The sequence below is a fragment of the Tiliqua scincoides genome, chromosome 2 (assembly GCF_035046505.1).
Source record: "Tiliqua scincoides isolate rTilSci1 chromosome 2, rTilSci1.hap2, whole genome shotgun sequence".
Taxonomy (NCBI): Eukaryota; Metazoa; Chordata; class Lepidosauria; order Squamata; family Scincidae; genus Tiliqua; species Tiliqua scincoides.
Window position 1 is genome coordinate 223,015,950 of NC_089822.1, and position 25,521 is coordinate 223,041,470.

Below are 25,521 nucleotides of genomic sequence, written 5' to 3' on the forward strand. Positions count from 1 at the left end.
TACTATTTGATCCTGGGAAAATCGCTTCAACTCTGACTTTGTTTTTCCATTTCTAAAGTGGTGCATTAATTTCTTGCTTGGCATCTTGTACACGTATTGCTCTTTCTGTATCCCAATAGTTCACCAGGGGATTGAAAGGAAGCGTTTGTTCATACTTTGTAAAAGCAATTGAAGAATTCTTTTTAAATGGTCAGCGCTAAGGAAGGTTGATGGATTATGAGTCTGTTGCTCTGTGAATATATTGGAGCCATCAAGAAAACCACCATAGCATTTTTGTTTACCTTTTCCTGTGGAGCTGGTAGTGGTGGTGCTGCTGCTGCTGCTTCGGGTTAGAAGATACATTTTCCTTGGATAGACAATATAGAAGAGGAAGGTTATTATTATTAACAACAGTATTTATATACCGCTTTTCAACTAAAAGTTCACAAAGCGGTTTACAGAGAAAAATCAAATAACTATGGCTCCCTGTCCCAAAAGGGCTCACAATCTAAAAAGATGCAACACCAGCAGACAGCCACTAGAAAAGACAGTGCTGGGGTGAGGTGGGCCAGTTACTCTCCCCCTGCTAAAAAGAGGAGCACCCACTTGAAAGAGTGCCTCTTATCCAGTTAGCAGGGGTTACAGTGTGAATGAGCATAGTTGGCTAAGTGATGCTTTTGTCTTGTCTTGTGTGCATTAGAGAGACTCTTGAGCAAAAAACGGCCCAATCCTATCATATGATTTATGGCAGCGGGACATTATCTAGTTGCCATAAATTGGCTGCCAATGATGTGCAGAGTGCACTGCCGGTGCCTCTTACTAAGCTGCTGTCGCAAAGGGGCAGGAGCATTGGCGGCCTTCGGGCACAGCTGGTGACCTGCTCTGCTGCAAGTAAGCAATTATCAGCAGTTAGCATCACTGGGAACTTTTGAGGTTCCCTTGATGAGGTTCCCTTTTGAGGTTCCTTGATGGTCTCAAGGAACCAATCCTTGAGACCATCTGTGTGCTCCCCAGCCTTTGTGCTGTGGTGATGAAGAGTCTTTCTTAGCTCCGTTGCTGCCTCCTCCCTCTCAGCTCATCCACCATGGAAAGCACCGCCGTGAATTTTAGGGGGGCCCATGGAGGCCAGTGTGTTGAGGATCGCCTGAAAACTAGAGCTGGCCCTGACTCATCTCGTGGGCAGGAGGTCTGGTCTAGAGGGTAGAGCCTCCGTCTGCCTGAAGATAACATCCACAAGGTCGCCAGTTCGAGGCCACTGGCACCGTGCGACCTTGAAGCAGCTGACAAGCTGAAGCCGAGCTATTCCATCTGCTCTGAGCGTGGAAGGATGGAGGCCAGAATGTGAAGCCAGATCGGAATGAAACACCTGAATGTAGTGGTTCTTGAAAGAAAGAACCTTCTTTCAATTGTAAAAATCCCTATTTAATAAGGGATTTAAATAAAAAGCCTGCCTATGTAAACAGCCTTGAATAAAGTCTTGAATAAAGACCAAGAAAGGCGGTATATAAATACCTGTTGTTGTTGTTGTTGTTATAAGTCGGGACTGTTCCGTATCCTTGAACTCCTGCATCCATGAATCCCATTGAAAGTGCTTTAATAGTGCTGTGTGCCTGTGGTATAGCAGTACATATGTAGCTGCATCAGAGCTTGGGCTTGCAGAATGGATATGCTGTTGATACCTACATTTGGACTGGACCCATAGAGGCGGCAACTATCCTGCCAATATTGTTTGTCAAGGGAGCCTATTCAGAGTGAGGCCATTCTCATTCCTATACCTGTGATCTATATAACAATTGCGCCAGTATTGAGTACTGTACACCAGATGACTGCTGGATTTGCAGATCTGATTGTGCCCCCTTCCTTGAGTCTGCATCTGAAAAGATGCAGCATTAGGACTCTGGGTGCACCTACGCATGTGCCTGTGTTTGCGCAGAACTATATTTGTGAGTATCCATTAAAATGCACATTCACCAGCCAGACGCTTCGGCACACATTCCTAAAATAACTGTTCCATTCATAGGCACACGATTACTCTCCCGCCTGGATTGCATGCACATACGGACATACACAGCCAGACTCCCCCAATATAAAGGTTTCCAATATAGCTGAAACACGGTGGCATTGTTTTCCCAATCGCTGGCAAATGCACAGTGTTATTGTGTGGGCCTTGAAAGCCCTGGTGCTTTATTCTCTGCAGGCTGAATGGCAGCTGCGGGTAATAATAACACAAGATTAAAAAAGCCAACATTATAGGGGCATTTACAGCCTACTGAGAGAGTGAAATCTCAGTGTGGCTGAGCTGTGTCTCTAGCGATCCTTCATTTTTTTCCCCCTGCTTGATAATGAAATGACGGGCAGCTCTAGAGAAATGGCCACCGCAGCGCTCCTGAAAGGGGGAGCAGGTTGTCTGGACCAGTGCCACAGTAAGTGGAGTGGAACAAATGAAAGAGCGCTCTGCAAATCAAATAGCTGCCTTGTCCTCCTTGTGTTCGGTGGGTTGGTTTGTGGGGTTGGTGGGTGTGTTTTGATTACTCACTTTGCAGACCCAATGGAAAAGGAGTGACTGGCTTATTTCAGCGCTGTCCGGTTTTGATTGCTGTCATTCAAGGCCCCCTGCTGTGACAGCCCCTAGTTAGTAACTCCCTTGGCATAGTGGGTTTGGAAACCAAGGTGACCCATTGAAGGCCATCCCCAAACCTGCTCTCACAGGAATGTGGTGGGAATGGAGCTTTTGGCTCTCCTACAAAACCGAGTGAGTTTTGTTTCTCTTCCATTCCCACAATGACTTCTCTTGTGGTATTAGAAATCAGCTGTAAATACTGACATAGCTGTTAAAACACTCTGAATACATCTGCAGCACTTTGCACATGTGCGAAGTGCTTGGTGTGCTCCCTGTATTTTGCTGATAGGGAACTATGGCTGACTGACTTGTCACCCAGTTCAAGACAAAATTGGGATTTATTTCATCACTACAGAGGCTGTATCCTGCTAGCTCTCAAATTTTTTTGTTGCCTGTACACCAAGGAGGAGCAGCCAGATCCATTTAGCACATGCTGAGGGTCCTTTACTAGAATGCTTGGAGTTGTTCTATCACATTGACAAGACAGGAGGTGCTCCTAGCAAACTTATCCATATCTGTACAGATGCATACGCTCTCACTCTTTAGAAAAATCCTTCAACATAACATAATCAGTTGTCAACACTACTATTGTGGTGGTGTGATCCAAAGAATGCAGGAGAAAGCTGAGGTTTGAGGAGATAGAAGCTAATTGACTCGCATGGAAATGTGTTTTTTGCATTAGTTAACGCGTAATTTTTGCCTCATTTAATGATTAATGAACTCCTGAAGTAACACAAAATTAGATCTTTCAAAACAATAGGTATTCTGAAGCCACATGCTTTCTTTGTTCGCTAGCGTGGGAGTTCCATTCCCCATGTCATGTCACCTGAATGAATGGAGAAAGGTTTGTGGAAGTTTCCATTCAGACACTCTTTACCAATTTTAGTAGTCATGAACCAGAAACATAGACTCTTGAACACTTCATCTTGTTTAACTTTGGGAATGTAACGAGCACTATCATTAGACTTGAAAAAAGAAACAGGTATTTTCAGGCACCTATTCTCAATGAAGGCAGTAGTTATTCGTTAAAGTAGGAACTGAAGCTCCTTTAAATGTGGGTAGAAAAGTCATCTAAAAGTTTGACCCTGGACCCAGACTATTTCTCACTGAAGAAATGCTTAATTATCCTACCTTCGTTTAATCCATCAGCTCCTGAGCAGTTATTTAAAATCTACCTTTCTGTTTTCCTCATTCTAAAGGCTCACGGTCAGTAACAACACTTTCAAATATGTATTTTTAAAGGTTTTTAAAGAAAAGTTTTAAAGCATGATCAAAACTGCAAAATAACTCCAGCACTTTGGTGCTGACTGTCCTCTCTTCTCCCCTTGGATATAAATCCCAGCTCTGAATGAAGGAGTCTTAAAACACTTCCAAAGGGTTTCGACTCCAAAGAGTATACAGTATGTGTTTGCATTTCACTTCCAGCAAGTTTCTGGATTGCCTTTTACATTTTTCTTCATTTAATCTTGCCACCTGTTTTGAAAGGCCAATCTCTTGCTAGAAGGAAAATATTTGTCCTCAGATACATCATCAAGGACAGAAAGGGGGCAAGCAGATCCGAGCAACTTGGTGATGATAATTGTAGAGGGACAAAACAGACAACAGTTCAAGATTAAATTTCAGGAGCTGGGAGAGGAGGTTACACTCCGTGTAATGTACATGTGGAAATATATTGTCTACGTGCAATTAATGCTGACCGCTTTTGTGTACTAACATCCTGCTGCTACCGTGCTAACATTTTGTCCATTTGGTAAGTTGATTCCATTGCATTTTATTTGCATTAGGTTTGTTTTATTTGTTCCTTTGAGTGGTCTTTCCCCCACACTTTGAGGAACAACTGGATTATCCCCAAAGGTTAAAAAAAAATCAACGTAATTTTGAATTTGTTAGCATTCACACTACCTTCTTTTTGTCTGTTCTGTTTGTTTATATCATGTTATATTGTATGGATGATAATTAAGCAAGCCTAGCTTCAAAGTCATGGTCTCAGGGCGTAAACCAGGGTTGAGAGTCACTCGTACGTGCTTGAGGAATGTTCCATACTTTTTTCACTGGAAAAATGGGGGGGGGGAGGGTAACAGCTTGGAAAGAACTCATTTTTTCTCCCAGTTACATCTCCCAGCACATCTGTAGACACGCCATGGGAAGTGGTTTCCATGCCACTGGACAGTGGCTTATGTTGTTGTCTTATGTTGTTAAATATTTGGGGGGAAGGTTAGTGAGAAAATATTGAGCGCTCTCTCTGTAAGCAGTATTTTAAGAATGGCAGGGATGAGGAAAAGATGAACCTGAAACTGACTGTGGGGCCTGTTTTTTTTGTTAGGGACTCTTCATCAGTAGCACTGATATATTCCCAGCTGACAACTTCCTTGTCTCGTTCCTTTCTCTCTGCCTCTGGGGCGCCTACTTCAGTATGACTTGGTTCCAAGCAAACAATACTTTTCTGGCAGATAACTGGACATCCAAACAGTTGTGCTGGTATCTATCACAAACAGACACTGCACAGTGAAGGAAATTACAAGAAGCTACTAGTACCATTTATCAAAAAAAGGGAGGAAGAAAAATCTGTCCAAGACGAGTCCAGAAGATACAAATGCAGCACATTTATTTAAAAAGTGGATCTTCTTTTCTAAAAATTCTTGCTTTGTATATTTTTAAATTGTTGGAGGTAGAAACAAGGAAGCGGAGATGAGTTGCTTAAACAAACTGCTACTAGATGAATGACTGCCAGTCTCTACCAAGTTGTACTTCTCTAATTAGAGGTTTGAAATCAGGCAAGGGAGAAGAGGAGAGGAGATGATAGTTGGTTAATGAATCTCTGTATTGTCTTTCCCAGGAGCTGAAGAAACACTGCACCACAAAACTGGCCAAATAACAGAAAGCTTTTAGTTCTGGGAAAGGAGCTTAGACTGCTATCCTGTAACACTTTACCTGGAGTAAGTCCCATTGAACTCAGTGAGGCTTTCTTCTGAGTAGGCATGCACAGAGTCCTTTATTTGCTTCAGTCCTTTATTTGTTTTCTCCTTCATTGCACTTGGTATTTTCTTCAAGTTGTGTGTGTGTTGCAGTCTCCATTATTATTTGTAGTTGCATTGCATATAATTATATGTACACCATTGGCAACCTTCAGTCCCGAAAGACTATGGTATCGCGCTCGGAATGGTGGTTCTGGAACAGCGTCTAGTGTGGCTGAAAAGGCCAATCTGGGAGTGACAATCCCTTCCACACTGGGAGCAAGTACAGTCTGTCCCTGGTCTGTCTCCCTGGCTATGGGCCTTCCTTCTTTGCCTCTTAGCCTCAGTCTGTTGGCCAAGTGTCTCTTCAAACTGGGAAAGGCCATGCTGCACAGCCTGCCTCCAAGCGGGCCGCTCAGAGGCCAGGGTTCCACTTGTTGAGGTCCACTCCTAAGGCCTTCAGATCCCTCTTGCAGATGTCCTTGTATCGCAGCTGTGGTCTACCTGTAGGGCGCTTTCCTTGCATGAGTTCTCCATAGAGAAGATCCTTTTTGGACTGATGATCAGCCTGAAGAAAACACAGGTCATGGTTCAGGATGTGGACTCACCTCCCTGCATTACAGTCTCTTCGCATGAACTGGAGGTTGTCCATGACTTTGTGTACCTTGGCTCAACAATCTCCGACACTCTTTCTCTCGATACTGAGCTAAACAAACGCATCGGTAAAGCAGCTACCACATTTTCCAGACTCACTTCCAGACCTTTTCCAGGATTATGGGACTTACTTCAGAGTAGATTCACTTGGTGGAACAGAACTGGCTCCACCTTATTTAATTATTTCTTTTATTTTAATTTAATTATTTATAATTACTTATTTTAATTTGCTTGCTGATGTCACTTCTGGCCATGACATCACTTCCAATGGGTCCTGGACAGATTGTCATTCTAAAACGTGGGTTCCAGTGCTAAAAGTTTGAGAACTTCTGCAATAAGGTGTTAGTAAGTTGACAAGGGGTGTGTGTGACTCTACAAGTTTTCAAAATCACTAAAATCAGAATTTGGAGGAATAATACCATCATGTTATATCTCAATCAATGCTTAATTTCATGCAGAATGCAATGAAACAAACCGCATTGAAATATCTGTGTTCTAACAGAAGGTACAGCCAAAAAACCAGTGGGGTGGGGTGATGGTACATCACCACACCCACCACTTGGGGTGTTGCCCCACCCACTGCATTGGGTGACGCGCAGGCCTCCTGCACCGGGTGACGCGAATCCTAGTGACGCCACTGCACATCACTCTCTGAGAAAAGGCCAGTGAAAGGAACTTCAGACCTCCAGAGTTCCCTGGGCTTCTTTCAAAGACAGATTGATGGATGGCAGTTTTTCTGTGTTGCAATGCACCTATCTTCAGACATGTGGTGTGACTTGCCATAGCACTCCCATCTCTTTAAAAAGCAGCCCTAAATGTCAAACTCTTTCTTGAGAGACATTTGTTTCAGAAACGTAGCATGTGGGCTTCTTCATAAACAGAGTTTAATCTTAGCAGTAACCCAGATTTGTCATGTTATGTGCATCAGAATCCTGACAGGTTTGGTCTGCTTGGCCAGCTCTGTTCTCCCAGGGCCAAATCCTATCCAATTTTCCAGTGCCAGTGCAGCTGTGCCAATGGGGCGTGGACTGCATCCTGTGGTGGGGAGGCAGTCACAGAAGCATCCTCAAGATATGGGAACATTTGTTCCATTACCTTGGGGCTGCATTGCGGCTGCACCAGTGCTGGAAAGTTGGGTAAGATTGGTCCACCAGGTTCCACCAGGCAGGGCTTGGGAACAAAGCAGGCAAGGCCATGGTTTGCATCACTTTTTTGTTTTTGAGAAGTTCTTGGCCATTTTTGGCCACTTCTGATGGATATTAATGCCTAAAGGCGCAATCCTGAGTGTGCCCTTGGCTGGCAAAAGTCCCTTGCGCTGGCCCAGGAGGGTCACAAATGTGCCGTAAAGCTCATTTGCAGTTCCTCAAGAGTCGGCTGGGCCGGTGTAGGGACACACGCCGGCCCGTGGAGGCTGCACCCAGCCTCCGTGCCGACTTGGGAAGGAAGGGTTGCAACAGCCAAGCTCGGCTGAAGCAAGGGTCTGGGGAAGGCAGGGAGGGGTTCCAGGACGGGGAGGGTGAATGGAGGGTGGTCCTGGGGGCAGGGGGGAGCAGGGGGCGGGGGTGGGACCTGGCTGTTATGCCAAATCCCAACCCTGTTCCCCAAGCAGCGCAAAATGGCTGCAAGCCACTTCATTCTCCTCTGACTTATGCCACCTCCTGAGGTGGTGCAAGTCCGAGGAGACCCATTGGGGCTGTGGTGGCTTACCCAGGGGTAAGGGGAAGAGTTTCCCCTTGCCTCTGGCTGAGCCACTTCTGGCCCCAATCTTGCGCTGGATAGAGCGCAGGCCTCCTGGCCTGCCTGTTCCAGTGCAAGATAGGATTGCCCTTCACATAGCTCAATTTCGAGGCCTCTGGAGTGCCATAAAGATTTTAGCAGTGGTGGATTATAGTTAGTCTAGCTTTCAGGGAAAACATCTTTGTTCTGTTGACTTGGCATGTGCACCTATGGGACACAGCTGCTCCTTTCAAGCCCCCTAATACTGTTGGTTGTTTGCCTTATAATGGCAATAAGAGTATCTTCCTTGGGTGTCTATGGACAGATGTACCTCAGTCTCTCTCTTAGCTAAGCGTTGCTTGCACCTTGCTGCTGTGTTTCTCTCTCTTTCTGTCTGCCAAGGAGAAGAGGGAGCAACATCGGCACCTGTAGGCATGAGATGAATACGGCTATCATACAAATAAAATTACTGGCTGCTGAATGGCAACAGCTTAATGAAAATGTGAACTGTTAAACAAATAAAGGCAGTCGAGCTCATAATGCTGCTAGGTGAAATTTCACTATATCACTGAGCAGAAATGGAATTAGGAACACCATCCAAGGATATTCCTCTTTGACGCCACTGACGGCTCCCCCTCCCCATTCACTATATGAGTCTGAAGTGCAAAATTGGCTATTCTTGGTGGAGGTTTCAAAATGCCAACCAACTGGAGCCAAGAAATGAAGCGCAGAAGACCTTCAAAGAGGTTTAAATGAAACTAACTCAGCTGGATAGCAACACCAGTGAATGTACTTCAGATACCAAACTTTAAATATTACAGGAGAAACAAGTTTTAAAAATTAAAGTGACAAATGTATTTTCTTCCATTGCTACTGCTATGTAAATAGTCTGCAGACTCTAGTATATTGAATCCTCCTCTTTCATTTGTTATAAAATGAGATATGTGGCATCTCTTTGAGTTACTTCAGAGTAATGGGAGGTAGACAGAGAGAGGCCATCTCAAGGCAGCAGCTGCAGCCCGAGAAACAGGGCACTACAGTGGTACAGAAAGAGAGATGTCTTCCCTTTCACAAGGACCTTGTGTATCTGTGTGTGCTCACCCCTGAAGGACAAGAGGGTGCACTGCACCAGAATCTCTTTCTCTCTGTATATGGATACAGTGGTGCCTTGCATAACGAAATTAATCCGTTCCGCGAGTCCTTTCGTTATGCGAGTTTTTCGTTTTGCGAAGCGCGTTTTCCCATAGGAATGCATTGAAATTTAATTAATGCGTTCCTATGGGCAAGAAAAGTCAGAACAAAGTCAAATTTGGTTACAAAGTGTTTATTAAGTGCTCTTTAAAGGCATACATACTGTACTGAGGATTTCAAAAATGGGGGGATGCTGAGTGGGGAGCTTGAAGGCTGTAATCCTGTGCACACTTTACATAAGAACATAAGAACAGCCCCACTGGATCAGGCCATAGGCCCATCTAGTCCAGCTTCCTGTATCTCACAGCGGCCCACCAAATGCCCCAGGGAGCACACCAGATAACAAGAGACCTCATCCTGGTGCTCTCCCCTACATCTGGCATTCTGACTTAACCCATTCCTAAAATCAGGAGGTTGCGCATACACATCATGGCTTGTACCCCATAATGGATTTTTCCTCCAGAAACTCGTCCAATCCCCTTTTAAAGGCGTCTAGGCTAGACGCCAGCACCACATCCTGTGGCAAGGAGTTCCACAGACCGACCACGCGCTGAGTAAAGAAATATTTTCTTTTGTCTGCCCTAACCCGCCCAACACTCAATTTTAGTGGATGTCCCCTGGTTCTGGTATTATGTGAGAGTGTAAAGAGCATCTCCCTATCCACTCTGTCCATCCCCTGCATAATTTTGTATGTCTCAATCATGTCCCCCCTCAAGCGTCTCTTTTCTAGGCTGAAGAGGGCTCCCTCCACTGCTTGCTGTTTCACGTCTGTGATGCAGTAGTGGCAGCAAGGAAAGACCACCCTTGCTTTGTACAAGGCCTTTTATAGGCCTTGAGCTATCATGAGACCTTCATTCATTCATTCATTCATTCATTCATATAAGTTCATCTTTAATATATTCATTTATATAAACTTATGTAAATTTATTCAAATTTTACATGTAAATTAATTCTTTTTTCCCCTGGCCCCTGACACAGTGTCAAAGAGCAGATGTGGCCCTCCTGCCAAAACCTTTGGACACCCCTGCTCTAACCTACCACACTGAAATATGTTAGCTTGTATCATTCGGCATACGAATTGTGCTGCCAGTATTTTTGCTTGCTTGTTATTCTGTAACCCATTTTGGATGATAGAGTATATAAATGAGGGTTTGCTGTGTTACTGGGTGATTTTCTGTTTCTTTTTGCCTCTGGAAAGAAGAATATTCCTTCTGTCATTGCCACTAGCAGAGGTCTTAGTCATAAATACATCTAAAGCCCCTTTTAATCCCCTCAAAAAGAGAGTGGAAACTGTGTAGGTTTTTATTGTTCCACTTTAGAAAAAATCATGTACCAACCAGATTCCTTTATCCTTTCTGGCGGTCTAGGGGGACTTGGAGTACCCAGGGGATGGTATCCAGTTATACTAAAAAGAAGTAGTCAAACTTTTCTCCTCTGCTTTATGAACTATTTATTACTGTTCCAGTGAAGTAGGTAGTTATGATTGTTGTTTTTATACTATGCATTTGTAGCAAGGGATGGAATCATGGTACTGTGTGGGCTGTAAAAAAGAGAGGACAGCTGCATTTTACAACAGTCTTGGCTGGTTGTGAATGAGGGTTCTTGGCTGCATCAGGATTCGGGTTCTCAGGTTTCCTGTTCTGCCACATGGGAGATCTTCTGCTTTGTTCTACCAAAATGGAGCAAAACCCACATGGAAGATTCTGAACTCACAGATTAAGAAATGAAAATGGTACTTATTTGGCTATTCCTTGGGGGGGGGGGCGACACAAAATCATGGATAACACACAGATAAGGAAACCCACATGAGTTTTACATCTATATGTGCACAACATCTAGGGTTGGTGCTATCCTTAGGCCAACTAGGCAGCTGCTGAGGGTGCAGACCTCAGAGCGGCACAATACTGACCTTTGAAGGCACAGTTTTATACAGATCGGTTTTTTTAACCCATGTAAAAATTGCAACTGAAAATTTATATATATATTTATTTTAAGATAAATGCCATAACTGTGCTATGAAATATAATTAATTGTAATGCTTTTTGGGGGGAAAATGGGGGGGGGGTGTAGTTAGCCATGCCTAACATACTGTCCATATTGTGACCCTTTGCAGAATTATGTTTGTTCTTTTCATCACCAGTGCTTTCCAGCTTGCCCCCATAATAGAGTTTTTGTTCCTTGCAGTGACTCACTGGAGGGAGGCTGCTTTGGGAGAAGGATAGGGTCCAGGCTTTGGTATATTTCTTTAGCAGTTTCTTGGGAATTGCAGAGGTTCACAACTGGTGAAAAAATACTTCCAATGAATGGGCTAGTGATTCAGGAGCTCTCTAGGTGATAATGGTGATCAGAGCAATTGTCCCAGGGAAATCAATATGTTATAATGCATGAACAAACAGGTGAGGCTGAGAATAGCTAGAGATTAGAGGATGATGTGAATTGCTCTGTAGAGTACAGGTGAGGTGAGATGTCGTCTAGAAGTCTGATCTTTTTTTAAGTCCTATGAGAAAGTAAAAAGATTAGGCAAGATTCTTTGTTAAGTGAAAGTATATATCGACTTGGTGTAACTGGCCCGTTGCTGATGTTCAGGTGTGCGGACAGTCTCTGTGGCCTTCAGATCACAAGCGAGCAATATAACCAGTGCAGCATCCTACTGATGTTCTCAGTCAAGTAATTCAGGTACCCATTTATGGATGAATGTACTGGAGGTAGCCCTGCACTGACGTGGCAATGAAAGTCAGTCAGTTCACAGGCTTCAGTGAAATGTAATCACAAGCTATTGTCAAGGGTGAGAGAGACAGAAAACATTCTTTGGGGAAAGACTCATGTGTTGAAAGAAATGACTATACGTGTTAACAGGATGTTTTTCTACTTAAGAATGTCTCTAGGCCAGCAGTTGCCAAACTCACGACCTCTGTGTTCTGAAGATGTGATCCCCATTCAGACTGCAGCTTACCATTCCGCTTCCACATGGCTCGTTATTTCAATAGATCTGGGTACCGGGACTCTATGAAGAGTTGTGCTTGTTGCCTGGTGTCCCAGACATCCGGGCAGACACATTTCAGCACATGCTCATGGAGCATTTCAACAAACGCTAACAGAGCAGTAGGCTATCCCCAAACCTCATATCTGGCCCCTGGGCCAGGGTTTGGAAGAGCCTGCTCTAGGCCACCAAATTGCTCTGAACACAATTCATCTAAAGCATCATGGAGAATCCATGCATGACTAGGCAAAACAAAGACCTTGGCAACTGCTACTAGTCGTCTTGGATTTAAGTCTGCAGTTCAAACAATCCTTTTGCAGCCCTCCCTGGCCTGGTTTTCTGACCCAAACTATACATTACACCCATTTGTGTGTAACTTTCTACAGACACCTTCCCCTTTTTAAATGAAAAGCAGCTCTGGAAGGAGGAAGGGTCTGCTTTAGCCTTTTTCTCCTAGGCAATTTTTCCTACCAAAATACTCTCTAGAGTGTATCTTTTCCCATAGGAGGAAATGATATGGAGCTATGCATCTTTTCCATGAGGAAAGGTAGTGCAGGGGGCAGTATTGAACAGAAAACAGCCAAAGGGAGAGGATTAAACATGCGCACACGTATGCTCTCGTGTTTTAGTAAGGGTCCCAGGATTCTGCACCTGTCTCTTAAGAAAAAATCAGCAGAAAGCAACTGTATATAATGTGTACTTTAGTCATCATTGTGGTGGTAGTTTATGCTATGCAATTTCAGAGGTGGCAAATTTCAATTTATGCTGGTGGAGGTTATGTGATTAAATGCTCTTCCATACAAAAAAGTGTCCTGCGAACAAAAAAGTGCCCTGCGCACAGATGCCAGGGACAATACTAGCAATCTGATGTTTGGAAACTCCAGTGAGAAATTTTATGTAGCTATGAAATACTTTGATTCTTTGGTCCGCTTTCCCTCTTGTAGTTGTGCTGTAAGCATCATATATTGGCAACCTTCAGTCTCGAAAGACTATGGTATTGCGCTCTGAAAGGTGGTTCTGGCACAGCGTCTAGTGTGGCTGAAAAGGCCAATCCGGGAGTGACAATCCCTTCCACACCAGGAGCAAGTGCAGTCTGTCCCTGGTCTGTCTCCCTGGCTATGGGCCTTCCTTCTTTGCCTCTTTGCCTCAGAATGTTGGCCAAGTGTCTCTTCAAACTGGGAAAGGCCATGCTGCACAGCCTGCCTCCAAGCAAGCTGCTCAGAGGCCAGGGTTTCCCACTTGTTGAGGTCCACTCCTAAGGCCTTCAGATCCCTCTTGCAGATGTCCTTGTATCGCAGCTGCGGTCTACCTGTAGGGCGCTTTCCTTGCACGAGTTCTCCATAGAGGAGATCCTTTGGGATCCACCCATCATCCATTCTCACGACATGACCGAGCCAACGCAGGCGTCTCTGTTTCAGCAGTGCATACATGCTAGGGATTCCAGCATGTTCCAGGACTGTGTTGTTAGGAACTTTGTCCTGCCAGGTGATGCCGAGAATGCGTCGGCAGCGCATGTGGAAAGCGTTCGGTTTCCTCTCCTGTTGTGAGCGGAAAGTCCATGACTCGCTGTAGTACAGACGTGTACTCAGGACGCAAGCTCTGTAGACCTGGATCTTGGTATGTTCCGTCAGCTTCTTGTTGGACCAGACTCTCTTTGTGAGTCTGGAAAACGTGGTAGCTGCCTTACCGACGCGTTTGTTTAGCTCGGTATCGAGAGAAAGAGTGTTGGAGATAGTTGAGCCAAGGTACACAAAGTCATGGACAACCTCCAGTTCATGCGCAGAGATTGTAATGCAGGGAGGTGAGTCCACATCCTGAACCATGACCTGTGTTTTCTTTAAGCTGATCGTCAGTCCAAAATCTTGGCAGGCCTTGCTAAAACGATCCATGAGCTGCTGGAGATCTTTGGCAGAGTGGGCAGTGACAGCTGCATCGTTGGCAAACAGGAAGTCACGCAGACATTTCAGCTGGACTTTGGACTTTCCTCTCAGTCTGGAGAGGTTGAAGAGCTTTCCGTCAGATCTGGTCCAGAGATAGATGCCTTCTGTTGCAGTTCCAAAGGCCTGCTTCAGCATGACAGCGAAGAAAATCCCAAACAAGGTTGGTGCAAGAACACAGCCCTGCTTCACGCCACTTCGGATGTCAAAGGGGTCTGATGTGGAGCCATCGAAGACAACAGTGCCCTTCATGTCCTTGTGGAAGGATCTGATGATGCTGAGGAGCCTAGGTGGACATCCGATCTTGGGGAGAATCTTGAAGAGGCCGTCCCTGCTGACCAGGTCGAAAGCCTTCGTGAGATCTATGAAGGCTATAAAGAGTGGCTGTCGTTGTTCCCTGCATTTCTCCTGCAGTTGTCTAAGGGAGAATACCATGTCAGTGGTGGACCTGTTGGCTTGGAATCGGCACTGCGATTCTGGATAGACGCTCTCTGCAAGTACCTGGAGCCTCTTTAGTGCAACTCAGGCAAACAGCTTTCCTACAACGCTAAGGAGAGAGATGCCACGGTAGTTGTTGCAGTCACCCCTGTCACCTTTGTTCTTGTACAGCGTGATGATGTTTGCATCCCTCATGTCTTGAGGTACTCCACCTTCTCTCCAGCAGAGACAGAGGATTTCATGCAGCTCAGTGACGATGATCTCTTTGCAGCACTTTAGGACTTCAGCAGGGATGCTGTCTTTTCCTGGTGCCTTGCCAAAGGCAAGGGAGTCCAGGGCCACATGAAGTTCTTCTAGGGTTGGTTCACTGTCAAGCTCCTCCAACACAGGCAGACACTCAATGTTGTTCAGTGCTTCTTCGGTGACTACATTTTCTCTGGAATATAGCTCAGAGTAGTGCTGCACCCAGCGTTCCATCTGCTGCGCCCGATCCTGGATGACCTCGCCTGCTGCAGACCTCAGAGGGGCAATTTTCTTCTGTGTTGGACCTAGGGTCTGCTTGATACCATCATACATCCCCTTGATGTTGCCGGTGTCAGCTGCTATCTGTATCTGAGAACAGAGCTGGAGCCAGTAGTCGTTAGCACATCTCCTCGCAGCCTGCTGGACTTTGCTGAGAGCAGCTCGGAGGGCCTGCAGGTTGCGCTCACTGGGACAGGCCTTGTATGCTGCTTGAGCTCTCCTCTTTTCCTCAATGACTGGTGTCAACTCCTCAGAGTGGGCTTCAAACCAGTCTGCCGTCTTGTTGGTCCTCTTGCCGAATATGGACAAGGCGGTGTTGTAAACGGTATTCTTGAAATGTTCCCATCTGTTGGATGTGTTTGCATCGGTCGGGCCTGGAAGAGATTCCTCAAGTGCTTGTGCAAATTCCTCCACTTTTCTCTGATCCCGGGTCTTGCTGGTATCAGTGTGAGGTCTTCCTTCCTTTTTCGTGTGGTACAGTCGCTTTGTTTGCAGTTTCACTCTGCTGCACGCCAGGGAGTGGTCGGTGTCGAAGGCAGCACCCTGATAGCTGCGTGTGATCTTGATGCTGGGAAGGCTGGAGAGTCTGGAGAGAATCAGGTCGAGCTGGTGCCAGTGCTTTGATCTTGGGTGTCTCCAAGAGACTCTATGTTGGGGCTTCGTGTTGAAGAATGTGTTGCTGACACAGAGACCGTGATGACAGCAAAACTCTAGCAGGCATTGGCCATTTTCGTTCATCTTCCCAGTGCCGAACTGACCTAAGCAAGTGGGCCACGAACTGTTGTCAGCACCAACTCTAGCATTGAAATTGCCAAGGATGAACAGTGGCTCTTTTACGGGGATCTTCTTGATAGTGGTGGCCAGGTCATCGTAGAATTTGTCTTTGGCTTCTGCTGGAGACGACAGAGTCGGTGCATAAGCACTGATGAGTGTGACAGGTCCTGCTGATGACTGGAGCTGCAGGGACAAAATTCTTTCACTTCCCACAGTAGGTGGGATGATGGATTCCAGCAGGGTATTTCTGACCGCAAAGCCAACGCCATGTTCCCTGGTTTCGTTTGGTGGTTTTCCCTGCCAGAAAAATGAGAAATTTCTCTCCTTGACAGATCCGGAATCTGGCAGCCTTGTCTCTTGAAGGGCGACGATGTCCATCTGCAGTCTGCTCAGCTCCATGTCGATGACAGCTGTTTTGCATGCATCGTCTATTTCTTGCAGGTCATCAGAGAAGCCAGGTGTCATTGTCCTTATGTTCCAGGTGCCCAGTTTTAGGGCAGGAGTTTTCTGTTTTCTGTTGCATGGTGCAGAGTTGTTGATCCGCTTGTCGGTTTTCACCCTAAACCCCATGCACCCCATGAGGTTAACGACCATGGCGAGGCAACACCTTACTGGCTGGGGACTGCCCAGCTTAAGGCGGGCGGTAGCTGCCCAATGAGATGCAATGATCTCTCCCACCGTCGGAAGCAGCCCCTGGCGTCACGCTCTACGCCAATCAAGCGAAGACTTATAACCGGTAAACTGCTGCTTCCCGTATTGTGCTGACGCCGTATGGCGAAGTTGGAGTGTCCTCTCCAGTGCGCAAAGCCTGGGTAAAGAAGGTATGGAGGATATGCTGTTACCCATGCAGCAAATCCCCCCTCTCCACGTCGCTGGAATGGTCCAATGAAAAGGCAGAAGCCAATACGGTTGATTCCAGTGGCGTCGCAGGAGTTGCCAGAACGTGACTGTGTTCAGCCATGAACTGCCTCAGGGACTCCGGCTCCGGATTTTGCCTGGAGGTTGACTCCTGAAGCCTTTTCCATAACTGGATGTAGCCACAAGGCAGTGGAGGTTTGGGATCAGAGTTTTCCTTCTCTCAGATGAGCTGCCTTCCCAGGCTGACCAGTCCCATCTACCTGGTGGCTGTTTAGTCTCCTCTTATGGCACGTACAGCCAAACTGAGGGCCTGTTCTTATCCCCAGCCCCTGGGGGATGACGGAGGAGTGGAGGGGCAGAAAGGAAGATTGTGGAAGCAGGGATGGGGCTAATGGAGGATTGCAGAGAGAGAGGAAGCAGGGGTGGGGCTAATGGAGGATTGCAGGATCCATTAGCCCCACCCCTGCTTCCTCTCTCTCTGCAATCCTCCATTAGCCCCATCTCTGCTCCCTCTCTCTGCAATCCTCCATTAGCTCCACCCCTGCTTCCTCTCTGTAAGCATCAAAGTTGCACTAATTATAGTAGTACGGTCTGCAGTACACATCTGGCACTTCCGTTGTGCCTCATCAGAGTCCAGATTGACAGTTCCTGTTCGCACCACTGGACAGTGGAACAACTTTCAGTTAGAACAATTCTCAGCCACTTTAATATACAGGTGATGCCTCCTTATCTGCAGGGATTCCATTCCTGGACCGACCCCCCCCCCCCCCCCCGCAGGTACCAAATCCAAATTCTGGATAATGAAATCCTCTGTTTCCGGGGACATTGTTGCGTGGCCTGCCAAAATGAGAGAGGTTCATAATCTCCAAGCCTCTTCTTTGTGGATTATGCCTCTTCATCCCCACTGTTTACCCTAGTTCCCAGTGCCAAGCATACAGATGGGGAGGTTACTGTTGCACCAAACCAACAACCATTTTACCATTGAAATATCATTCACTTGCTGATCTGTCGGGACTGTTTCCAGACAAGTTCTCTTACCAAACCACTTAGTGCTCACAATATCCACCCTATTTCCCAGCCAGAGCTGACCTAAAATGCAGCACTCACAACTCACTTCTTGTCTCCTTCCTTGTCTGGCTTTCATGCCGTTGCACAAGTCTCCTAACCTGTGACCCCCAACAAAATCAGAATGCAGACTAGGATCAATTATCTGACTGCCCAAAGCCCAGGCCCCTGCTGTGACAAGCAGTTAACCATATTGGGGCTTGTAGAACGTATTTTTTAAAAAATATACTGCATAATACCCAGCTTATTGCCCAGCTTATTTTTATATTGTGGTATTCTCCCACTACTTACATGCTTTAAAAAATGAAATGAAAAACTTAACAATGCCTATTTATAGGCACCTTGGAATTTAACATGAGCTGTCACATTCCTCCACTGCTCTTTATAGTACAAGTTTTATGTATGTGAACACATTACAGCTTGTAGCAAGGAGCAAATCTATTCTATGTGATGAGCAATTCACTTTAGCATTATGGCAGGCAGGGCTGGTTCACCATGAAGCCAACTGAAGCAGTTGCCTCAGGCAGCAGATGGCTCCTCCTTCCACTTCCTGGATTGGAAAAGGAAGAGGGGACAGAGCAAAAGTGTGGAGAAGAGAGTGGCAGCCTAGAGCATTGCAGGAGCAGAAGTTTGCACATCAACAGGTAAGCAGGGCAGTATTTGGCATGCCACCTAAGTTGCCAAGAGGTCTGATGGCAGCAACTTGTGAGTCCACAAATGACTGAGAAATGAGAATGAACTGGGAAAGTTTTTCAGCTACTAATATCTACATGTGGCAACTTTATCTACATGTATAATGAATATAACCTCAGGGCATTTGAATACTTTTCTGAAAGGCAGTAGTTATTTTATTGGTTTGGAAAGTTGGTATGAAATGTCACCTACTTGACACACATTATAGTAGCAAGTGACAAGGGTTCCAGTTGGAGCAGTGACCAGCCTGACAAGATGTGCCCTTGCATCAATGGTACACCGAAGAAACAGCAAAGAGCAAATGGCAGCCCACCAATGTGCAGTGAAACTGCTAGAGAACCTGATCTGCATTTTACAGTTCTTTTCATTCATTGTCTTATTCAGGGCAGTGCAGATTGGGATGCTGTGCAATAGTCTGTTTGAAATCTTGGTAGCTTTCAGCATATCACTGTAGAACGAGGTATTGGCTTGCTGTTGGAGCTGAGGTAAACCATTTTCTGTACAGTGAATTATTGACATAATTTTCATGGGATTTGGGCAATTCAGGCTTAGACATCTCTTAGTTCTTGTACCAAGCAGTTCTTAGTTCTTACACTGGAGTTCTTGTACCAAGCAGATGTAGTGGACCTGGCTGTGACAATGTCTGATGAATTTTGCAGTGAAAGTTTTTCATCTTTCAAGCACTGCCAACCTCATGACCTTCATGAGGCCAGGATGACTTTTAAGAGGAAGCAATTAGTCCTTCCGTCCTCAGCATGTGCTTCCTAGAAGAAACTGTATCAAGCCTCCTTTGTGAGTGGCATCTACTGATTGATGCAGTTTTGTGCACAGAAACCTTTGGGGATACGAGTCACAGATCAGGAGGCCAGGAACTAACCCTGTTTTTAGCCACCTTTAGGGAGTGTTGCTTGTTAATGGTGTGTCTGTGATGAAGTATTTTTACCCAGTTAACATGTAAACCTCAACCACTCTCATTCTGTGCAGATAGTTTTCAGTCAAAAGAATTTTATTTAGTATTCTTTCACCCAACATGTAAAATTCCATGCAGAACCCAGACCATTATCACAAATTTAAGGGATAATATCTTGTCTTGAAAGACAAACCAACATTGCTGATTTTTAAGAATGAGTAAGTGTTGTGGTATCTCACTATGCTTTGTTTAAATTTAGGCATGATATTGCATTTATAAAGATGTACAGTGGATACCCTTCTGCAACCAGATTTTTTGGCTTTGACCATGTGCATATTTTATTTTATTTTATTTATTTATTTACTTACTTACTTACTTACAAATTTATACCCCGCTTTATTTCCCCAAGGGGCATTCAAAGTGGCATATCCATATAGTATGAATGTCTGTCTCTAAGTGGTTTCTTCTGCAACCTCATGCTCCCGGGGTACTTGCTGGAGGCAAGACCTGGAACATCTGCCCCAATCCTTTTGAGGTTCACTACAAAGTGGAATATCAGTGGGTGAAGAACACTTCATTGGCAACAAGTTAGCTGTCAGTATTGTATGGATAGTTTAAACTGACTTCAAGTTCATATGCACAAAGAAGATCTCGAGGGCAGTAACAAGCTGTCTTGCTGCTCAAGTTTCAGAACTTTCTCTGCAAACCAGACAGACAGGTGTGAACTTTTCCTTTCTTAAAATAAGCATCTTGATTCTTCCTGTCAAGGCCTACACTTGGCTTAGTCACACTTAGGAAAGTAGGAACAAAAATCAGAAGTATGACACTGTGACCATATTACAAGACACAAAGGAAAAGCCAGAAGCTAGTTTTGTGTCAGAAACGAGAAATTAAAAATGTCAAGAAGAAGGGCATAGCTACTTAAAGGACTGCCTTAAGTAGGAATGAACCTGCACATCAACTGAGATCTTCATTCCAGCTCTTTTTTTTTTTTCTGGGGGCCTCCACCTAGAGAATTTAGGCAGATGTGGGGAGAGGCCCTTCTCTGTGGTGTTACCTATTGTGGAACTCTCTTCCTAGACTTGTTTGTCTGGTACCATCATTAATGTCTTTCAGGTGTGAGGCCACATCTGTCCTGTTGGCTCAAGAATTTAGTAGTATTTAAGATCTCAGCAGTGACTGCTTTGTATCTGTGTTTTTGAGTTGGTTATATTAATTTATATTTTATATTGGTTTTTATTGGCTTTGACAGCAGACAGGAAAGCTTTTTGTAGTGAAAAGGTGGGTAACGGTGGGTATTTGTAAATACCAGTCCATGATACTTGCCATTACACGGTGGCAGTTGGGGTTGCAATGAATATGTTGGATGTAATCGAATGTGAAGGGCTAAGTGCTTCATAAGCTACTTTGACTTCTGGATCAAGCACAGACTTCCTGCCCTCACCCAAATTCAGATCCTTGACTAGATCTAAGCTTAAATATACATAACTGCACTGAATGCATATTATCCCAGTTTATCCTTGACTGCTTCTTCCTACCTTCACTCTATTGCCTTCACATTTTAAATTGCAGGCACCAACCCTTAGGAGTTTATCTACATGTTGTCACTCTGTAAAAGTGCCATGCATATTGAGCATGCCTTCTTGAAGACCAATACAAGCGTGTGCCACTTGACAACCTTCCACTTAATGACGGACCACATATATGATTGTGGTCAAAGCACAACAAAGAGGCTCTTAATGAGGAAGTTAGGTCTCCCATAGAGCAGAGTGTCTGTTTACACAACAAAGTGACTCTTAAAGCAACAAAGAGGCAATCTATTTCCAGTAGCCTGTGCAGCCAGCTAGTGTCTGGCAGGGAGTGATTGTTTACACAACAAAGGCACTAGATTGGGCTGAATGTTCGCCTAATAACCTAATCACATAATAACAGGGATCAGAGTACATATCCCCCTTGTTAAATGGCACACACCTGTAGTGTGTGTGTGTGTGTGTGTGTGTGTGTGTGTGTGTGTGTGTCTTATTGGCATAAGCTTTTGTGGACAAGAAGAATACTGATGTTGCTACAGTAGTAGTAGTAGTAGTAGTAAGGATAAGAAGTACCAAATTCTTTTGTTTCAGCACTTTATATGAATATTTTCCTGTAGATTTCAGAGGGGTTTTAAGAAAGCAGGTGGTGATGCTCCTAAGGATGTAGAAGTTGGGCTTTTCTTTCCCCCCCCCCCAAACTTTGTGCAAGCCATCTCTTCCTGTATTCTATGTTAACTTGGTCATCCCAGCAACTGAATGAATAACAGCCTAACCCTTTTCTTTCTTTCTCTTTTTGCCTCTCTCTTTCTCAGGAACTGTTGGTCCATTTCGATTAAAGCCCTGCAGCCAGCAAAGTGCACACACAGGGGACCACAGAAGCTCTTAGAAACCCAGCATCCTCTTGGATCCATGCTGATGTAAATGACTGCCTTCTGTCTGCAGTGGTCCAGGAAAGCACCATGATTCCATATCCAGATACTTGCATGTATCGGTCTGAATGAATCTGAACACAAGGGGGAGGACCCTGAGCTTGGGGAAGCAATGCTGTGCAGAGTGTCCATCTTTGTCATCGTCTCCTTCTCTCAGAGAATTCCATGAACAGATCTCATTTCTCCTAAAGCATGCAAGCCAGAAGATCCATTAAAGAAGCAACAGAAAAAAATTCTGTTCTAACTCCTTAGATTTTTTTTTGTTACCTGTTCTGTATCTCATGAGATGTTGCCTTTGTCCTTGTCTTGAAAACAAGACATCTGAAAATGCCTAGAGAAATGCCAGAGCTCCACTTTCGAAGGTTGAATTTGGTATGTGTGTTTCTGTGCGTGTGAGCATGAGTGAGACACCTATACCAACAGAGGCATTCCTTCTCTTCCCCTCTAAAGCTTCCTCCTAAGGACATTAAAGAGTGCTTAATTGTTGTTGCATACTCTCAGATGTTTTCTGATCTAAAAGTTCAAGAACCACTGCCCCCTCCCTCCTTGTCACAGCCCAACTCTCCAATCTGATAGTCTTCTAGTCAGTGTGGAGAAAAGAGACTTATGCCCGGAGCTGAATGGCTTAGCTGGAAAGGCACAAAAGTCCTGGCTTGAGGAGAAGTGACTGTGGTGAGTCAATCAGCAAAAAGACTTCACCTGCCTCATGTAACAAGCCTGTTCTGTCTGCTGCTGTAGCAATTCCTCTACACCCCCTTCTTTTTGCTACCCACCAGTGTTCAGCAGTCACAGCACTTCCGCACTGCTGCAGTGAACCAAGAAGTGGAACTGTTTTTTCTCCCACTCATTTGGACCACACCTTCTTTTATTATCCCAGAGAGGGGAGTTTATCTGTTCTGTTTAAGAGTTTTATATTGCTTTTTAGCAAATGCATTTAAAGAGGTATGTAGAGATACTGGGGAAATTTTTCTAAATTTGCATCTGGGGGAGGAATTTGGGGTTTTGGTTTGAAAAGCCCATTTCAGAAAAGAGGGATTTGAGCTCCAAAACTCTTTTCCACGTGGAGAACTTTGCAGGATCTCTTCATTTTACTTACTGGTCCAAGGCAGCAGTGCAGTAAAGACAGTGGGCCCAATCCTATCCAAATTTCTAGCATCAGTGCAGCCACAATGCAGCCCTAAGGTAAGAGAACAAATGTTTCCATACCTTGAGGAGGCTTCTGTGACTGCCCCCCCCCCACCACAGGATGCAGCGCATGCCCCATTAGCACAGCTGCACCTGCACTGGAAAATTGGATAGGATTGGACCCAGTGGCAGTAACAGAGTAGAGAGAAAAGAGGATTTTTTCCCATTCCTCTCCCCTCTTCATTTTCCCACTGCACTGAAAAGTATGAGGAAAAACCTCAGTTTTTCCATTGCAGAAAAAACCATTGCGGTTTCTCTTTCTCTCCCCCTTCCCTTCATTGCCCTAATGTGCTACTCACAATGTTTGGTAAGATTTGTAGTCTTCTGCAGCAGTTGCTGTGGTCATTACATTTGAATAAGTTGGAGTTAATAAGTTGAGATGAGAGAGAACTATTTGCCCTCCTAAGTTTCTTCCCAATACAAGCTGGAGATGGGGGGATATTAAAAAGAACTTTCACAACCACCCATGTTACATGCATTCATGAGAGAGAGGGACACACACAAGTACACAAGCTGTACTGGGAGGAAAATTGTGACAATTTCATACATGAGGAAGCCATGTTGGGGTGCAAGGGCCACTTGCAAGTGCTTATTATTTGCTTGACAGGGAGTACATCCCTTGCCCCTTCTGCCCTCGACGGCTGTGACCTCCAATTTTCATTTCAGCAGCTCTAAATTGTGTGAATTAGGATGCCAGGGCTGTTTTATCTGGCTGCCTGGGACAATTTTCCCCTTAGGCAAGTGTAATACATTTTCCATGTTCTTTACATAATGAGCTTTATTTACCAAATTGGCAATTCCTCTGTTGAGAAATAACTGATTACAGCATTCAAGGAGCTGCTGTCATCTCAAGATATGCAGGTGTCTGTGGAACATAAACAGATGTGATCGTTCAGAAAATGAACCCAATTCAATAGACTGAGGGGAGGAGGCTAATCCCACCATAAAAAACTCCAATGAAACCTCTCCAGTCTGCTTCCACCAAACACGGGCAAGTTGTTTCACAACTTCTCTGGTTGCCCCAGGCAGGATCTGAGCATTAACCTGCAAGGCATTCATGAATAGAACCTCCTTGGCAAAAGTGCTGTGTAGATTTTTGTCCTGATGTCTAGTGAAGGGCCATCTGCTGGAAATCTAGGGAGGGGATGTCACTGGAATAGATGCCACCTGAACAGAGAACCTGCCTCCTTCTGGAACCTCCATAGGCAACACTGCGAAGCAGTATAGTGGAAGCTTCACTGTGAAAGGGATGAATGAAGAATGAGCACATGAACAAAAGACCTCAAAGGGTTTAGACAATTCAGTCCTCAGCCTGCTAAGCCCCCACTCTGTCTCTCATGCTTTCCTTTTGAGTGCTGTTGCAATCCATTTCCCCCACTTTCTCCTTCACCACTACATGCTCTGTTCTGCTGTGAGGAAATAGAACAAGCTAACTGGACCCTGTCTGTTTCAGTGCTGGGAACAAATGAGGCTGATGTCTTCAGGCTCTGCTGGTAAGCTCCTCAAATGCTTCTGGGTAAAGGAAGAATGCTGGACTAGATGGGATTTTGGTTATATCTTAGGTCTCTTCTTAGAGAAAAGGGGACACCCGCAATGGAAATGAGTCCACATTTTCAAGGTTGCCTCAGAAATTTGCAGGAATCACCAGAACGGAGGATTTGCCAAGATCATGAAATTACTTCATGGTTGAGCAGGGGTTTGAACCAGGATTCACCAATCCCAGACAGTGACAGTGTCTCTTGAACCTGGGTATGAATGGAAATTTACCCTCTTTTTTTAAGCTATGCTGCTATCATTCTGAACAAAGTGCCATTCATCATGCATATGTTCCAACTATCATTCATTCTGTGGCCATCTTGACCCCTTATTTTCTTTTGAGGCACTTGAGCTTTTTTTGTGAATGCCTCTAAGCCTGTTGCTGCAACTTGTCTTTTCTCCAGATTCTCTGGGGTTGACTTTGTGAAAGATTTTAACAATAAATTGCAGTTAAAACACTTGAGCAGCAAAAGTAATTTTGACCAAAATGTAGTGATAGATAGATAGTCCCATCATGCAATTGCACCCACAGCTGAGATTGATTGACCCAACGACAGCAAGTGTCAGACGTCCACATAAAATGACCAGGCTGAATTGCTGATCAACTTAAAGAGTGCAGCAAATGCGATCCTATGGTATGGGAATATACGGAGAGCTGTTGGCTTGGCTTCCATCTGTATGCCTTCTGCTGACAAGACTGTAAATCCAAGAGCTCTTTACTAAATTTCACACCATAGCCAACATTTCAGGGTGATCTCTTGAGAAGATCTGTTAAATTTCTGTGAAGATATGCACATGTGCAAGAAAAGTGCATGCTCGAATAATCCAGCTTCTGTGTATTGCGTAGGCCATAGTGTGTATGTGAACTAAAAAAGCAATTGGGTCTATAATTTTGTATATAGTTAAAGCACTGATAGATTAATTGGTGTGATTAATTGATCAGGAACCTGGTTGCAGATTAAAAACTGAGACCTGATTCACCAGAACTTATTATCTGGGTTCTCCATGGCCATTTCTGGGATCCAACTGGCTTCTCTGCTATTTACTTCTT

General features: G+C 44.9%; 1 protein-coding gene across 1 annotated transcript in view; it reads left to right on the plus strand.

Moving 5' to 3' along the window:
- CHCHD6 (coiled-coil-helix-coiled-coil-helix domain containing 6) overlaps positions 1–25,276 on the plus strand; it is a 222,723-nt gene extending 197,447 nt beyond the window's left edge. Inside the window, exon 8 of the mRNA XM_066616190.1 lies at positions 21,633–25,276. Within this exon, the coding sequence (XP_066472287.1) occupies positions 21,633–21,656 (24 nt within the window). The 3' untranslated portion in view covers positions 21,657–25,276. The remainder of the gene's footprint in view (positions 1–21,632) is intronic.
- Positions 25,277–25,521: the final 245 nt, after the last annotated feature.